The sequence below is a fragment of the Palaemon carinicauda genome, chromosome 16 (genome assembly GCF_036898095.1).
Source record: "Palaemon carinicauda isolate YSFRI2023 chromosome 16, ASM3689809v2, whole genome shotgun sequence".
In the NCBI taxonomy this organism is placed as follows: Eukaryota; Metazoa; Arthropoda; class Malacostraca; order Decapoda; family Palaemonidae; genus Palaemon; species Palaemon carinicauda.
In genome coordinates this window covers 4,264,390-4,281,889 of record NC_090740.1, presented here as the reverse complement: position 1 = coordinate 4,281,889, position 17,500 = coordinate 4,264,390, and the positions used below count along the sequence as shown (strand labels likewise).

Genomic DNA, 17,500 nt, shown 5'->3' with positions numbered 1-17,500 from the left:
TAGTCCAGTAAGGAAAGGAAATAAGGAAACAGATACAATAGTGTGCCCGAGTGTACCCTCTAGCAAGAGAACTCTAAACCAAGGCAATGGAAGACCACAGTACAGAGGCTATGGCACTACCACTACTACTACTACTGCTGCTGCTGCTGCTGCTACTACTACTACTACTACTACTACTACTGCTGCTGCTGCTGCTGCTGCTGCTGCTACTACTACTACTACTACTACTACTACTACTACTACTACTACTACTACTATACAATAGTGTGCCCAAGTGTACCCTCTAGCAAGAGAACTGTAACCCAAGGCAATGGAAGACCACAGTACAGAGGCTGTGGCACTTACTACTACTACTACTACTACTAATACTACTTCTGCTACTACTACTACTGCTACTACTACTACTACTACTATACAATAGTGTGCCCAAGTGTACCCTCTAGCAAGAGAACTCTAACCCAAGGCAATGGAAGACCACAGTACAGAGGCTATGTCACTACTACTACTATTTAACAATATAGATACAACTTATCAACAGATTGGACATTAATATGAACAATAAGACAGCAATTTCAGGTCAACGGTAAGCCTGAAAATTGTTAACGCTATTTCAACTCTAAGGTCAAAACTAATTCAGAACTCTTATTCACGTCAAGATGAAGAAGCCATACTTAGCATTTAACAAGGGCCACAAACCCCTTATCTCTCTCTCTTTCTCTCTACAGTAGTTCCCCATATGGTGAAAGTATTACGGCATCTCTCTCTCTCTCTCTCTCTCTCTCTCTCTCTCTCTCTCTCTCTCTCTCTCTCTCACATACGTACCTGTTTATATATATATATATATATATATATATATATATATATATATACATTTGTACATATGTATATACAAGTATATATGCAGTATGTACTTTATGTACTGTATGTATACAATATATGCATATATATATGTATATATACATATATATATATATATATATATATATATGTGTGTGTGTGTGTGTGTGTGTGTGTGTGTGTGTGCGTGCGCGCGCGTGCGCCCGCACTGACAGTCATAGCACGAAAATTCCTGGGAAATAACTCTCTCTCTCTCTCTCTCTCTCTCTCTCTCTCTCTCTCTCTCTCTCTCTCTCTCTCTCTCTCCTTCAAAGGTTACATAAACAGTGGGAAGCCATTTCTATCTAGAATTTCTCATACCTAAGGCTTTTCCAGCTCTCATCTAACTGAAGGTCATACAGCGAAGCATTTAATCTTTTTTTTATTCCCTTTTTCGTCTTCCTCTTTCTATTTTTGGAGAGAGACTTCAGCTTAATGTTCGTGTGTGAATATTTTTGGGATAGTCACCGAGTTGCTTGCGAAGCTTGAAAGCTAAGATTACTGGGTACGCTCTTAAGAATAAACTGATTTTAATCGGAAATTCTCCGTAAAAATATAATGATTTCAACCGTATTTCAGTAAAATACAGGAGACCGTAATTTTACCCTACTTTGTTATTATATGGGTTGGTGACCGTAATATCACTTCATAAGGTTAATAAATCTGTTTTTAAAACATTATTATTATTATTATTATTATTATTATTAGTAGTAGTAGTAGTAGTAGTAGTAGTAGTAGTAGTAGTAGTAGTATTGTTATTATTATTATTATTATTATTATTATTAGTTGACCTACAACCCTAGTTTTAAAAGCAGGATGCTATAAACCTAAAGGCTCCAATAGAGAAAATAGCCCAGTGCGGAAAGGAAAAGTAGGAAATAAACAAACTATATAAGAATTAATGAATAATCATCATCATAATCTCCTCCCACGCCTATTGACGCAAAGGGCCTCGGTTAGATTTCACCAGTCTACTCTATCATGAGCTTTTAAATCAATACTTCTCCACTCATCTCCTACTTCACGCTTCATAGTCCTCAGCCATGTAGGCGTGGGTCTTCCAGCTCTTCTAGTGCCCAGTGGAAAAAAAGATATAAAATATTTAAAAATCAATAATAATGTTAGAATAGGTTTGTAATATATAACAGAGACTAATGTCAGCGGTATTGAGCATTGGCTTGTACCTGTCTAGAAAGGCCAGATAATCCAATAGAGGTTTTTATTGTAATTGTGTAAGTCTTCCAAAAATAAAAGAAGATAAAGCCTCGAACAATGACGTCGTTAATCTAAGTCTTCCAAAAATAAAAGAAGAAAAAGACTAACAATGACGTCATTAATCTAAGCCTTCCATAAATAAAAGAAATACAGCCTCGAGCAATGAAGTAATATAAGTCTTCTGAAAATAAAAGTAAAACAATGCGTAATCTGAGTCGTCCGAAAATAAAAGACAAACAATGAGGTAATTTAAGTCTTTCAAAAACAAAAGTCAAACAATGACATAGTTAATCTAAGTCTTCCGAAAATAAAATTCAAACAATGACATAGGTAATTTAAGTCTTCCAAAAATAAAAGTCAAACAATGACATAGTTAATCTAAGCCTTACAAAAAAAAAAAAGCCTCAAACAATAACGTAATTTAAGTCTTCAAAAAATAAAAGTCAAACAGTGGCGTAGTTTAAGTCTTCCAATAAAAGTAGAAAAATCCTCGAACACTGACGTAATCTAAGTCTTCTAAAAATAAAAGTCAAACAATGACGTAATTCAAGTCTTCCAAAAATAAAATAAATAAAACCCTCAAACAATGACGTTATATAAATCTACCAAAAAATAAAAACCAAACAACGACGTAATTTTGAAATCCAGAAAGAAATTTACTCTTAGTGCCACACTCAAAATATTAACCTTCTATTGCAGTTCATGTATTAGATTAATAAACAGCTTCGCTCACATTAGTGGCTTCGTCTTACTCGGCATTTTTTCGGTCTCGCTTCTCAGAAGGGTGAAAATACTATGTGTTAATCTCTTTACCTTCCTAGCAGTTCCTCAGACATATATAAGTTCGTATAGTTATGTCTAAAAGTTTGTGTGGCAACTCGAATAGTAGGCATGCGTCATTTTGTAATTATTATTATTATTATTATTATTGTTGTTGTTGTTGGTGTTATTATTATGTAAAAGAAATAATTATTTTTTTTTCTATTCGTTTTCCCATTATTATTATTATTATTATTATTATTATTGTTGTTGTTGTTGTTGTTGTTGTTGTTGTTGTTGGTGCTATTATTATTATTATCATTATTATTGTTATTCATATATATATATATATATATATATATATATATACATATATATATTATACATATATATATATATATATATATATATATATATATATATATATATATATATATATATATGTATACACACTGTATTTATATGTATATATATGTATACACAATATATATATATATATATATATATATATATATATATATATTAAATCAATGGACGAGCTAAGAAAATTTGCGGGTATAGTCTGGCATAGTAAAACCATAAACAGACACAAGTCTGAGGCGTATATCCTGCAGTGGACTAATTTCTGCTGCTGATTATATATATATATATATATATATATATATATATATATATATATATATATATATATATATGTACTGTATATATATATATATATATATATATATATATATATATACATATATATATATATATATATATATATATATATATATATATATATATATATATAATGATGTAGAGTGCCACTCGAAAAAAACTATAAATGGAGTTTCAAGCAATTCAATTTTATAAAGAACAAAAGATTTAACTGATAATCTCTCGTAAGAAAAACTACAGCAAGAAAACCAGTGTGACCTCATCTTGCCTTATGTATTTTCTAGCAGCTACTTCTAAAATTATACTATACAAAATCTGTTTCTTTCCAACTAACGACAAACTAGAAACTATTGATAAGCTTTAATTCATTTTCTTTCTCATCCTCTTTATCCTGACTCATATTATCTTGTGACCTATCCTCTTCAAAGACGAAAAAAGACGATCTCTGGGAATCTGACGCGAGTGGTGTTTCTCAGTTGAAGAGATGTTAACCTACAAGAAGGTAGATGTAGTGTTTCTCATTTTTAGACCTAAACTACCATTTCAAATATGCCAATGATATTATTAGTATTATTATTCTTATATTAACCATCACTATTATCAGTAGTACCTGTTTTTAAAAGACTAAAACCAATATTAATGTAAATAATATTATCCAACCTCTCCCAGTCTGATAAAGAGAATGTCCACTGGATACTGTCTACATTCTTGTAGATTATTTATCCGAGAAATGAAGGTCGCAGCTTGACCTTAACGGATATACAAAGGTCATGTGAGCTCTCGCATATATCTATGATTGACGAGAGAGAGAGAGAGAGAGAGAGAGAGAGAGAGAGAGAGAGAGAGGGGAGAGAGAGAGAGAGAGAGAGAGAGATAAATTTGTATTTATATATGTTTGCATATACATACAGAGAAAGAAAAAGGAATGTATATAATGTATATATATATATATATATATATATATATATATATATATATACATACATATATATATATATATATATATATATATATATATATATATATATATACATACATATATATATATATATATATATATATATATATATATATATATAGATAGATAGATAGATAGATAGATAGATGTACATCTACATATTATTTTTTTGGTTACTCTTCTCTTTAAAGATATTTAAGGTGAATAGAAGATTATCTACAGAACAAATAAGTATAAAAGAGAAATGAAAAGGAGAGTAACATGTAGGCATTATAAATCTTGCATTCATTTTCTTCCGTTGTTAAATATATAAATTGCGTATTCGAACCGAGTGCAAAGTTGATTGGTTTCCTTAAAGCTTTGAAATTTGAATACTACTGAACTTCTATTACTGATAATCAGGAAGGAGAGTATGATTATTATTAATATTAGTATTTATTATTATTGTTATTATCATTATTATTATTATTATTATTATTATTTTGGTTGCTGATATTATTATTGTTATGGTTGCTGATATTATTGTTATTATTATTATTTTTATTATTATCATTATTATTATTATTATTATTATTATTATTATTATTTCTATTATTATTATTACTAATACTATTATTGTTTTTATTATTATTATTAAATGCTAAGCTACAACCCTAGTTGGAAAAGCAGGATGCTATAAACCTAGGGGCCTCAACAGGGAAAATAGCCCAGTGAGGAAAGGAAGCAAGGAAAAATAAAATATTTTAAGAATAGTAACAACATTACACATTAACAGAAGAGTGAGTTTACCTTAATAACTTAAGGATTATTACGATAATCAGGTTATTATGATTATCAATATTATTATCATTCAAATTACACGCACCTTCTCACAATAGAGACTATTATTCAAATGAATAGTCTCCAAGCGAGGGAAGAAACATAAGTTCAGTTTCCGTTTCCCGGGTCAGTCGTCTATCGATTGGCGTGGGAAGGAAGGAAGGGAGAAGGCTGTGGAGTTAGACAGGGCATCACCGACGTCACACTGCGTTATCCAGGCTGTGACGGAAGCTGCACTCCTCGGTGTTTATAGAATCTTTTAGAGACCAATTTTAGGATCATTTGAGAGACCACTTTAAAGACTATCTTGAGAGTACTTTATGGACATTTTTAGGAGCACTTTAAGGATATTTTTAGGAGATCTTTAAGGATATTTCAGGAGCACTTCAAGGATATTTTTAAGAACACTCAAGGCATTTTTAGGAGCACTCTAAGGCATTTTAGGAACACTTTAAGGATATTTTTAGAAGCACTCTAAGGACAGTGTTCGGAGCAGTTTAAGGAGATTTTTAGGAGGACCTTGAAGACATTTTAAGAGCACTTTTAAGGATATTTTTATTAGCACTTTTAAGGACATTTTTATCATCACTTTTAAGGACATTTTTTATGAGCACTTTAAGAGCATTTTATGTATGAGCACTTTAAGTAAATTTTGAAGAACATTTTAAGGACATTTTAGGAGCACTTGAAAGACCTTTTAGGAGCACTTCGAGGACATTTTTAGGAACACTTTAAAGACCTTTTAGGTGCACTTCCAGGACATTTTTAGGAGCACTTTAAAGACCTTTTAGGAGCACGTCGAGGACATTTTTAGGAGCACTTTAAAGACCTTTTAGGAGCACTTCGAGGACATTTTTAGGAACACTTTAAAGACCTTTTAGGAGCACTTCGAAGACATTTTTAGGAGCACTTTAAAGACCTTCAGGAGCACTTCGAGGACATTTTTAAGAACACTTTAAAGAACTTTTAGGAACACTTCGAGGACATTTTTAGAAGCACTTTAAAGACCTTTTAGGAGCACTTCCAGGACATTTTGGGAGCACTTTAAAGACCTTTTAGGAGCACTTCTAGCACATTTTTAGGAGCACTTTAAAGACCTTTTAGGAGCACTTCTAGCACATTTTTAGGAGCACTTTAAAGACCTTTTAGGAACACTTTAAAGACCTTTTAGGAGCACTTCTAGCACATTTTAGGAGCACATTATGCGTTTTTTCCCAAGAGAAAGATCTCTTTGTATAAGTCACGTTTAAAAAAAATTTTAAGTACGCCTTGGTGCAATTAGATTTATGGTTAATTTATTAACATTGGTGAGGTATGTAGTTAGGTCAGTATGAACGCATTAATTATTATTATTATTATTATTATTATTATTATTATTATTATTATTATTATTGTTATTATTATTATTATTATTATTATGCATTCATATGAAAAAAAAACTACACGAGAAAGTTAAAAAGAGTAAACAAAAAGAAAAAAATGAAAGCACTCATAAACGTATAAGCCAAATAAAATTAAGTGGAGTTTATCTTGTTATACCAAATAACAATAAATAAAGATGTCTGCGTAATAAGTGTAAAAATTAATTACCAAAAAGTATAAAAGACCTATACTAATTTTTTTTTAATGAGCCGCATTTGCAGTGACTCGCAGCGGTGCCCTTTTTGGTTGGAAAAGTTTCCTGATCGCTGATTGGTTAGAGTCATCTTGTTGAACTAATCAGCGTTCAGGAAGCTTTTCCGAGCTAAAAGGGCACCCCTGCGAGTCGGTCCAAATCTGCCTCACTAAAAAAATTTGACTATAGGTATGAGACTATAGTGTTTCCCAAGGTAAGATGTTATTAAATTTATATTCAACTTTAGAGGAATGGGAACTTATTGTAGCATCCGTGGTAATGTAGTAGTAACTATTAGGGTTTATAATGTTCCGATTAATTAAATAAGGTATAAATGCGAGAAAGGATTATTATGTGGGTCTCATCTCCTGTACGGTTTATACACACACACACATGTATATATATATATATATATATATATATATATATATATATATATATGTGTGTGTGTGTGTGTGTGTATAAAGTATGTATGTATATGCACTCATGTATGAATATACATGTATCTAAGTATATATATATATATATATATATATATATATATATATATATATATATATACTGTACACACATGTATATGCTCACAAATGCAACTGTTTCTAGTACACTACAGGACAAAGGTCTCAGACACGTCAATTCCTGTTTGGGATATATATATATATATATATATATATATATATATATATATATATATATATATATATATTTGTATATATGTGTGTCTGTATATGTGTATGTTTGTATATGTGTGCATATACATAAAAGGAAAAAGAAAAATAGTGAGCGAGGAATGGGCAAACATCCAGACCCAGAAAGATATCCAAGTGAAAAATGATGGTGGTCCATTTATCCCAACCGTCTAACCAACATTTTTTCTGTTCTTTATTCCAGTGCCGGTGGAGGCCACAGCATTTTTGGGGGCGGTCGCTGCCTTCGTCGTCTTTCTCTTCGTATTATTTCTGTACCTGAACAAGAAGCTCTGCTTCTACACCGTGGGAAACTTCCCATGCTGCGACGACACTCTAGCCAAGCCAGATAAGCTCAAACAACTAGGTGAGTTACCCCTTTAGAGAGGGTTCCCGTTTTTTTATGTTTTTTATTTGGATTATTGTGATTTTAAACAGCATAACTGGATTTATCTGTCTTTAGAGCTTTTAGAATTGAAGTAGTATCAGCTGACACAGTTTTCTTGGGCAACACATGCATGTACAGTTGTACATACACATACATATAATGTAAACCAATTTCTATTTATACACATTTATATATATGTTTGAAATGAGCTACACTTATTTTTCTTTACTTCATATACAACGAAATTTAATTACATGATAGTCATTTTACACTAGAGTTAAGGAAACCTTTATGTTTCTTTTACAAGATGGTTATTACCTCTGCCAACGAATTTAGGAGGAGGTTATATTTTCGCCCCTGTTGGTCTGTTTGTGTGTTTGTGAACAAGTTCCTGGCCACAATTTTACTCTTAGAGCAGTGAAACTTTCAGGGATTAATTGTTATGGTGAGACGTGGAAGTGATTGAATTTTGAAAGTCCTGGGTCAAAGGTCAAGGTCAAGGCCGAGCAAAAGGTTGACCTAATTGACCCTAACCTTAACTCCAAGTTTGCATATGGTTGTCACACAGACTTCAAATACGCATACGGTCTAAATTGATTCTGGGAAAAGCAAGCTGGTTTCGAGAAAAAAGTTGCCGTGGCGGAGGTCTGCACTCCTAGAGTGGTTTTCTAGTTCTCTTTAAAACAACGTTTGGTGTTACATAACTTCTTCTATTTAATATGAATCTTGCAAAACCTAGAAAATTAAGTATATTATTATTATTATTATTATTATTATTATTATTATTATTATTATTATTAATACAAGCTTAGCTATAACCCAAATCGGAAAAGCTGGATGCTATAAGCCCAAGGGCTCCAGCAGGAAGAATAGCCTAGTGAGGAAAAGAAGCAGGAAAATAAATAAACTGCAAGAGAGATAATGATCAATCAAAATAAAATATTAATTTTAAAAAATAATAACTTTAAATTAGATCTTGTGGATTACATGTATATAACTCATATCCATGAGTGCCAACATAACTCCTGGCCATGAGTGCCAACATAACTCATATACATGAGTGCCAACATAACTCCTGGCCATAAGTGCCAACATAACTCATATACATGAGTGCCAACATAACTCCTGGCCGTGAGTGCCAACATAACTCCTGGTCATGAGTGCCAACATAACTCCTGGCCGTGAGTGCTAACATAACTCCTGGTCATGAGTGCCAACATAACTGATATCCATGAGTGCCAACATAACTGATATCCATGAGTGCCAACAAAACATATTCAATAGTGCCAACATAACTCATATCCATGAGTGCCAACAAAACATATCCAATAGTGCCAACATAACTCATATCCATGAGTGCCAACATAACTCCTATCCATGAGTGCCAACATAACTCATCCATGAGTGCCAACAAAACATATCCAATAGTGCCAACATAGCTCATATCTATGAGTGCCAACATAACTCATATCCATGAGTGCCAACAAAACATATCCAATAGTGCCAACATAACTCCTATCCATGAGTGCCAACATAGCTCATATCCATGAGTGCCAACAAAACATATCCAATAGTGCCAACATAACTCATATCCATGAGTGCCAACATAACTCCTATCCATGAGTGCCAACATAACTCATCCATGAGTGCCAACAAAACATATCCAATAGTGCCAACATAGCTCATATCTATGAGTGCCAACATAACTCATATCCATGAGTGCCAACAAAACATATCCAATAGTGCCAACATAACTCCTATCCATGAGTGCCAACATAGCTCATATCCATGAGTGCCAACAAAACATATCCAATAGTGCCAACATAACTCATATCCATGATTGCCAACATAACTCATATCCATAAGTGCCAACAAAACATATCCATGAGTGCCAACATAGCTCATATCCACGAGTGCCAACAGAACTCATATCCATGAATGCCAACATAGCTCATATCTATGAGTGCCAACATAACTCATATCCATAAGTGCCAACATAACTCATATCCATAAGTGCCAACATAACTCCTATCCATGAGTGCCAACATAGCTCATATCCATGAGTGCCAACAAAACATATCCAATAGTGCCAACATAACTCATATCCATGATTGCCAACATAATTCATATCCATAAGTGCCAACAAAACATATCCATGAGTGCCAACATAGCTCATATCCACGAGTGCCAACAGAACTCATATCCATGAATGCCAACATAGCTCATATCTATGAGTGCCAACATAACTCATATCCATAAGTGCCAACATAACTCCTGGCCGTGAGTGCTAACATAACTCCTGGTCATGAGTGCCAACATAACTCATATCCATGAGTGCCAACAAAACATATTCAATAGTGCCAACATAACTCATATCCATGAGTGCCAACAAAACATATCCATGAGTGCCAACAAAACATATCCAATAGTGCCAACATAACTCATATCCATGAGTGCCAACATAACTCCTATCCATGAGTGCCAACAAAACATATCCATGAGTGCCAACAAAACATATCCAATAGTGCCAACATAACTCCTATCCATGAGTGCCAACATAACTCCTATCCATGAGTGCCAACAAAACATATCCATGAGTGCCAACATAGCTCATATCCACGAGTGCCAACATAACTCATATCCATAAGTGCCAACAAAACATATCCATGAGTGCCAACATAGCTCATATCCACGAGTGCCAACATAACTCATATCCATAAGTGCCAACAAAACATATCCATGAGTGCCAACATAGCTCATATCCACGAGTGCCAACAGAACTCATATCCATGAATGCCAACATAGCTCATATCCATGAGTGCCAACATATTTCATATTCATGAGTGCCAACATAACTCATAAATATGAGTGCCAACATAGCTCATATCCATGAGTGCCAACATAGCTCATATTCATGAGTGCCAACATATGTGTCTGCGCCGCTGACTCTATACTCTCATGAAGTCTTGTCTCAAGTTTACGACTCATCCGAGACCTTGCGAATCTGACCTTTCCAGAGACCTGGAATGTATGGCCTTTATTTGGATCACTTCTCACGGCCTGGAACGTTTGTCTTCGATGCTGAACTTTGATAGGGTCATGTAATATCTGCGTTCAAATCTCAGTCTATGTTGATTTATTGTTTGGAGTTCTCTTGCTTGGGGGTACACTGGAGCATGCTGTTCTGTCTTATATCTCTTCCTCTTGTTCTTTTTGAAGTTTTTTATTGTTCTTATGTGAAAAATCTAATTTAATGTTGTTACTGTTAATATTTTATTTTGATTGTTTATTCTTCTTTTGTAGTGTATTTATTTCCTCGTTTTCTTTCCTTGGTGGGCTATTTTTCCCTGTTGGAGCCATTGGGCTTATAGCATCTTGCTTTTCCAACTTGGGTTATAGGCTTGCTTGCAATAATAATAATAATAATAGTAATAATAATAATAATAATAATAGTGTCTTTGACTATGACAATATATGAGGACTTTTGGTAATTGATTCGACACTGGATTTTCTATTGACCCTCTAACTTGGCTCTCTCTACTCTGAACACATACATATGAACTTATATTGAGTTCTTATGCGAGCGTCTAGCTCTGCCATTTCATGCTCCCTCTGAGTGTTGGTTTTAAGCTCTTCGCTTTTATTTGCACCTGAAATAAAGGCTCTAAACCAGGAATATTTCTCTGCATGTCTCTACTTTCTATGATCTCTAGAATATGTCTCTCATGAGGTAATATTATTGACTTTTACTGGAACTCAGAAAAGTGTTGCAGTGGCCGATTGGAAATGTCCCTGTCTTACGATCGCCGGACTGGGGTTCGAGTCAAGTTCAACCTCAGTAGATTTTTGTAGTATTTGCGAAGGATGGTGCGTTTGGGGTAGCCAATAGGTCTACCTGATGATTCATTAGCAGCCGTTGTCTGGTCCTCCATGGTTCTAGTTTGGGTGGTGATCATATGTAAATATGGTCAGTCTCTAGGGCATTGTCCTGCAAGCAAAGGCATTATCAATGTCTCTTGCCTCTGCCATTCATGAGCAGAAAAGTACAATGAAATATATGTCTGTGACTGAGATTTCAATGATGCCACAGAATATCTTTCTTTGATTTTATAATTTCATTTGGTCCTGAAATGTGGGGTAAGTTCTTAATCCTTTCCAGGGCCCCTGGAATGAATCTCTTCCACCATGGGGTTTTATGGAGCAATAGAATGTGTGCCAGTGACAATTCTGGTTCATGAAACTGTGGAATGTCAGTATGAGTTAGCTTTCATTTGTTCTGTGGCTACTTTCCTCTTGGTAAGGGTAGAAGAGAGACTTCAGCTATGATAAGTAGCTCTTCTAGGAGAAGGAAAGGCCCCCTAAATGGGCTAAGAAACACTTAAAGATTCAAAAAGATTTACAAAGACCTTAAAGGACCCTGAAAAATCCAGAAAGACCTAAAAGGCCCCATAAATTTTCAGAAAGCCCTAAAAGGGCCCAAAAAGACTTAGAACCCCAGAATTACCCAGAGACCCAGAAAGATCGAAAAAGACCGAAAAGGACCCAGAAATACCTAGAGACCCAGAAAGACCTATAAGGACCCATAAAGATCTAGAAACCCAGAAAGACCTACAGACCCAGAAAGATCCAAAAAGACTTAAAAGGACCCAGAAAGATTGAAATATCCAGAAATACTTACAAAGACCTAAGAGGACCCAGAAAGATTTAGAAAAACAAAATGACCCAGAAAGACCTGGAAATACCCAGAAGTACTTACAAAGACCTAAGAGAACTCAGAAAGACCAGTAGAGACCCGGAAAGACCTAGGAAGACCCAGAAATACCCGAGAAGACCTAGAAAGTGATGTAAAAAGAGATAAAATGGAAGGGGAGTAATATCAATGAAGCACAAATATTTGTGCAGGATAGATCAGATTGGTGCAGTCTTTGTAAGAGGTTCGAATTACTCCTGGTGAGCTATCTTTATACTTGTGGAAATATCCTGCACGGGTCTCATCCATGAATCAGCCTTCCAAGAGTGAATTTTAATAATAATAATAATAATAATAATAATAATAATAATAATAATATTTTCAATAGTAATGATAACAATTTTAATTAATATGATAATGGATTTTATTTTATTCTGGTGTGTGTGTGTGTGTGTGTGTATGTATGTATGTATGTCACATACAAACAGAGCTTTAATTAAGATATTATCTTTGAAAAAGAGTTCGTTCTCGTAACAAGTAATCAAGTTCTTCCTGCCTCTCTCTCTCTCTCTCTCTCTCTCTCTCTCTCTCTCTCTCTCTCTCTCTCTCTCTCTCTCTCTCTTCTTGTTACCATAGCAACTGGTTTCCGTCTTGGTTCTTCCTCAACGATGTTTGTGATCGCAGAGAGAGAGAGAGAGAGAGAGAGAGAGAGAGAGAGAGAGAGAGAGAGAGAGAGAGAGAGAGAAAGAGAGAGAAAAAGAGAGGAGCTGATCTCCTACCATTCATTTGTAGCCAGTAAATGCGTTTTATTAAAATCACTTAAATAATATTTGATTATAATTAAAACATGATTATTATTTATAAGTGAAAGAATAATGTAATTTTACAGTTATGAAAGATTTATTCATTTATAATTATTTTTATGTAATCGACTAAGGGAAGAGAAATGATGTATTCTAGGTAGCCATTGATCAATAGTAATAAGGTAATTTCTTGGTTTAAGACAAATAATTTCATAAATTAGGCTTTTTAGTGATACTTGATTGTAAGTCAATAGAAAATAGAAGCCTGAAGAAAGCCTGATTGTAAGACAAATAGAAAACAAATGCCTGATTGTAATTCCATAAGAAATAGAAACCTGATTGTAAGTCCATAGAAAATAAAAACCTCATTGTAAGTCCAAAGAAAACAAAAGCTGAAAAAACCTGATTGAAAGTCTAAAGAAAACAAAAGCCTGATTGTAAGTCCATAGAAAATAGATGCCTGATTGTAAATCAATAGAAAAAAAGAACCTGATTGTAAGTCCATAGGAAATAAAAACCTCATTTTAAGTCAAAAGAAAACAACAGCCTGAAAAAGCCTGATTGAAAGTCAAAAGAAAACAGCAGTCTGAAAAAGCCTGATTGTAGGTCAAAAGTAAACAAAAGCCTGATTGTAAGTCCATAGAAAATAGAAACCTCAATGTAAGTCAAAAGAAAACAAAAGCCTGATTGAAAGTCAAAAGAAAACAAAAGCCTGATTGTAAATCCATAGAAAATAGAAACCTCAATGTAAGTCAAAAGAAAACAAAAGCCTGATTGAAAGTCAAAAGAAAATAAAAGCCTGATTGTAAATCCATAGAAAATAGAAACCTCAATGTAAGTCAAAAGAAAAAAAAGCCAGAATAAGCCTGATTGTAGATCAAAAGAAAACAAAAGCCTGATTGTAAGTAAGTCCATAGAAAATGGAAGCCTGATTATATGGTAATAGAAAAAAAGACAACTAATTGTAACACAAAATTGAACAGAAGCCTGAACAAAAATTCTAGAATTCCTGAACAGAATGAAAATAAAACAGGTCAAAATTCAAGCAATCCTGTTTAGGGTTGTGGTGGCCTGATTGGTAACGTCTCTGTCTGGTGTTTGCCAGATGGGAGTTCGAGTCCCGCTCAGACTCGTTAGTGCCATTAGTGTCTGCAACCTTACCATCCTTGTGAGCTAAGTTTTTGGGGTTTGGGGGAGCCTGTAGGCCTATATGCTGAGTCATCAGCAGCCACTGCCTGGCCCTCCCTGGTCCTAGTTTGGGTGGAGAGGAGGCTTGGGCGCTGATAGTATAACATATGGTCAGTCTGTAGGGCATTGTCCTGATTGCTAGGGCAATGTCACTGTCCCTTGCCTCTGCCATTCATGAGCGACCTTTAAACCTTTAAACCTTTATGATTTTCAAACAGAAAAAAATGAATATTAATAAATATTAAAAAATATTGATAAAATTATCTTGGCGGGTGTTACAGCGTGACCTTTGTAACAAGTCTGTAATAATCTCTGGTGCATTGCTCTGTAACCCACAATACATCCTTCTATTTTCAAAAGGATTTGTGAAAGTTGATCCGATTGAAAATGAGAGAGAAAATAAGTATGACTTTGTACGTGTTTCTCGTGGCCTATTGGAAAGGTCCCTGCCTGGCGATCTGCCGGACTGGGGTTCGAGTCCCGCGCAAATTCCTGTAGTGTTTGTAACGTCGCCATTCTTGTGAGGTTAGGATGGGGTGAGTGTTTATATGTGTATATATATATATATATATAATATATTATATATATATATATACATATATATATATATATACTGTATATATATATATATATATATATATATATATATATATATATATATATATATATATATATATGCACATTCACATACACATATATATATATATATATATATATATATATATATATATATATATATATATATATATATATTATATGTGTATGTGAATGTGCATATATATATATATATATATATATATATATATATATATATGTATATACACATATATATATGTATATACATATATATATATATATATATATATATATATATATATATATATATATATATATATATACGGTATATACACACACACATATATATATATATATATATATATATATATATATATATATATATATATATATATATATATTATATTTCCATTAATTGAACTCTCCACGTTCCTCGGGTAGAGGTGAGATGGAGTAATCATACCCTGGCGAGAGGGTGTGAGGTTGTGTTTATATCTAAATATTTGTCCGTCATTATTGACAGGTAGTGTACACCTTCTACAATAAAAGAAAGAGTTAGAATTTCCATCAGTGTGCTCTTTCGAATACAGATTCATAGAGAACTAGAAAAGCACTGAGAGTGCAGACCTCCGTCACGGCAGCTTATTTCTCGAAACCAGCTTGCCTTTCCCATAATCAATTTAGACGGTAGGCGTATTTGAAATCTGTGTGACAACTTTGTGCGAACTTGGGTTTAAGGTTAATTCGGTCGACCCTTTGCTTGACCTTGACCTTGAGCTTTGACCTAGGACTTTTTAAAACCACATCCGTGTCTCAACATAACAATTAATCCCTGAAAGTCTCACTACTCTATGAGTAAAATTGTGCCCAGGAAATTGTATACAAACAAACAAACAGACAATTGGGGCTGAAAACATAACCTCCTCCCAACTTGGTTGGCGGAGGTAATAAAGAATTTACAGCGAGGATCTTGAACGTAAAAATAATGATTCTTTAGCATTGCTTTATATCCAACAATTAACTAATTCTAAAAGTCAGGCCTTCTCCATCATGAGCCTCAATACTACGCAGTATTGTAGAAGTTTTATTCCAGCTGTGACCAAGTTGTGGAATGATCTTCTTACTCGGGTAGTTGAATCAGCAGAACTTCAAAAGTTCAAACTCGCAGCGAATGTTTTTATGTTGAACAGTCTTACATATGTCCTTTTATAGTTTATATATCAAATATCTGTTTTAATGTTAATGTTTTTGAAATATTTGATTTTAATTTTCCTTACTTATTATATCGTTTATTTATTTCCTTTCCTCACTGGGTTATTTTTTCCCTGTTGGAGCGCTTGGGCTTATAGCATCCTGCTTTTCCAACTAGGGTTGTAGCATAGCTAGTAATAATAATAATAATAATAATAATAATAATAATCCATAAGGCCCATAGCCATACGGCTTATACTTTAGGCCTAATGGCAATTTCAAATTTTACAAATTTTGCCTTTAAAAGCCCCTATGACCTTGAAAAGTAGGTCAAGGTCACTTAAACTGGGTGTATGGCATATTCTTACCATAGGCTACCTATGATAATTATTTCAGATTTCTTGCGGAAAAAAAGGCGCGGAAATAATAATAATAATAATAATAATAATAATAATAATAATAATAATAATAATAATAGTATTACCCTAAAAGGGAATCCTAATAATAATAATAATAATAATAATAATAATAATATCGAGATACGAGTCCTCTTCCCTCTTCTTGCTATCTTTAAAGGTCATTTGAATACTTATTCCATCTCTTATTGTGTACGATATTCAAAGGTCAAGGTTAATATAGCTTCTTGGTTATATTTATAGAGGGCAATGCTAATTTAAGACGTCTTTTCTATTGACTATTTTATTAATTAATTAATTGATTAGTTTATCAATTACTTTCTAAGCTACAACCGTAGTTGGAAAAGTAGGATGCTATAAGACCAAGGGCTCTAATAGGGAGATATAGCCCAGTGAGGAAAAGAATTATTATTATTATTATTATTATTATTATTATTACTAACTTAGCTACAGCCCTAGTTGGAAAAGCAAGATGCTATAAGCCCAAGGGCTCCAATAGGGAGATATAGCCCAGTGAGGAAAGGAATTATTATTATTATTATTATTATTATTATTATTATTATTATTATTACCTAAGCTACAACCCTAGTTGGAAAAGCAAGATGCTATAAGCCCAAGGGATCCAAAAGGGAATATAACCCAGTGAGGAAAGGAATTATT

General features: G+C 33.5%; 1 protein-coding gene across 2 annotated transcripts in view; it reads left to right on the top strand.

Annotated features, from left to right (window-relative positions):
* Syt14 (Synaptotagmin 14) overlaps positions 1 to 17,500 on the top strand; it is an 86,781-nt gene that overhangs the window by 38,145 nt on the left and 31,136 nt on the right. For both annotated transcript variants that reach the window (XM_068388813.1, XM_068388812.1), the window contains exon 2: positions 7,794 to 7,955. In XM_068388813.1, the coding sequence (XP_068244914.1) occupies positions 7,794 to 7,955 (162 nt within the window). The remainder of the gene's footprint in view (positions 1 to 7,793; positions 7,956 to 17,500) is intronic.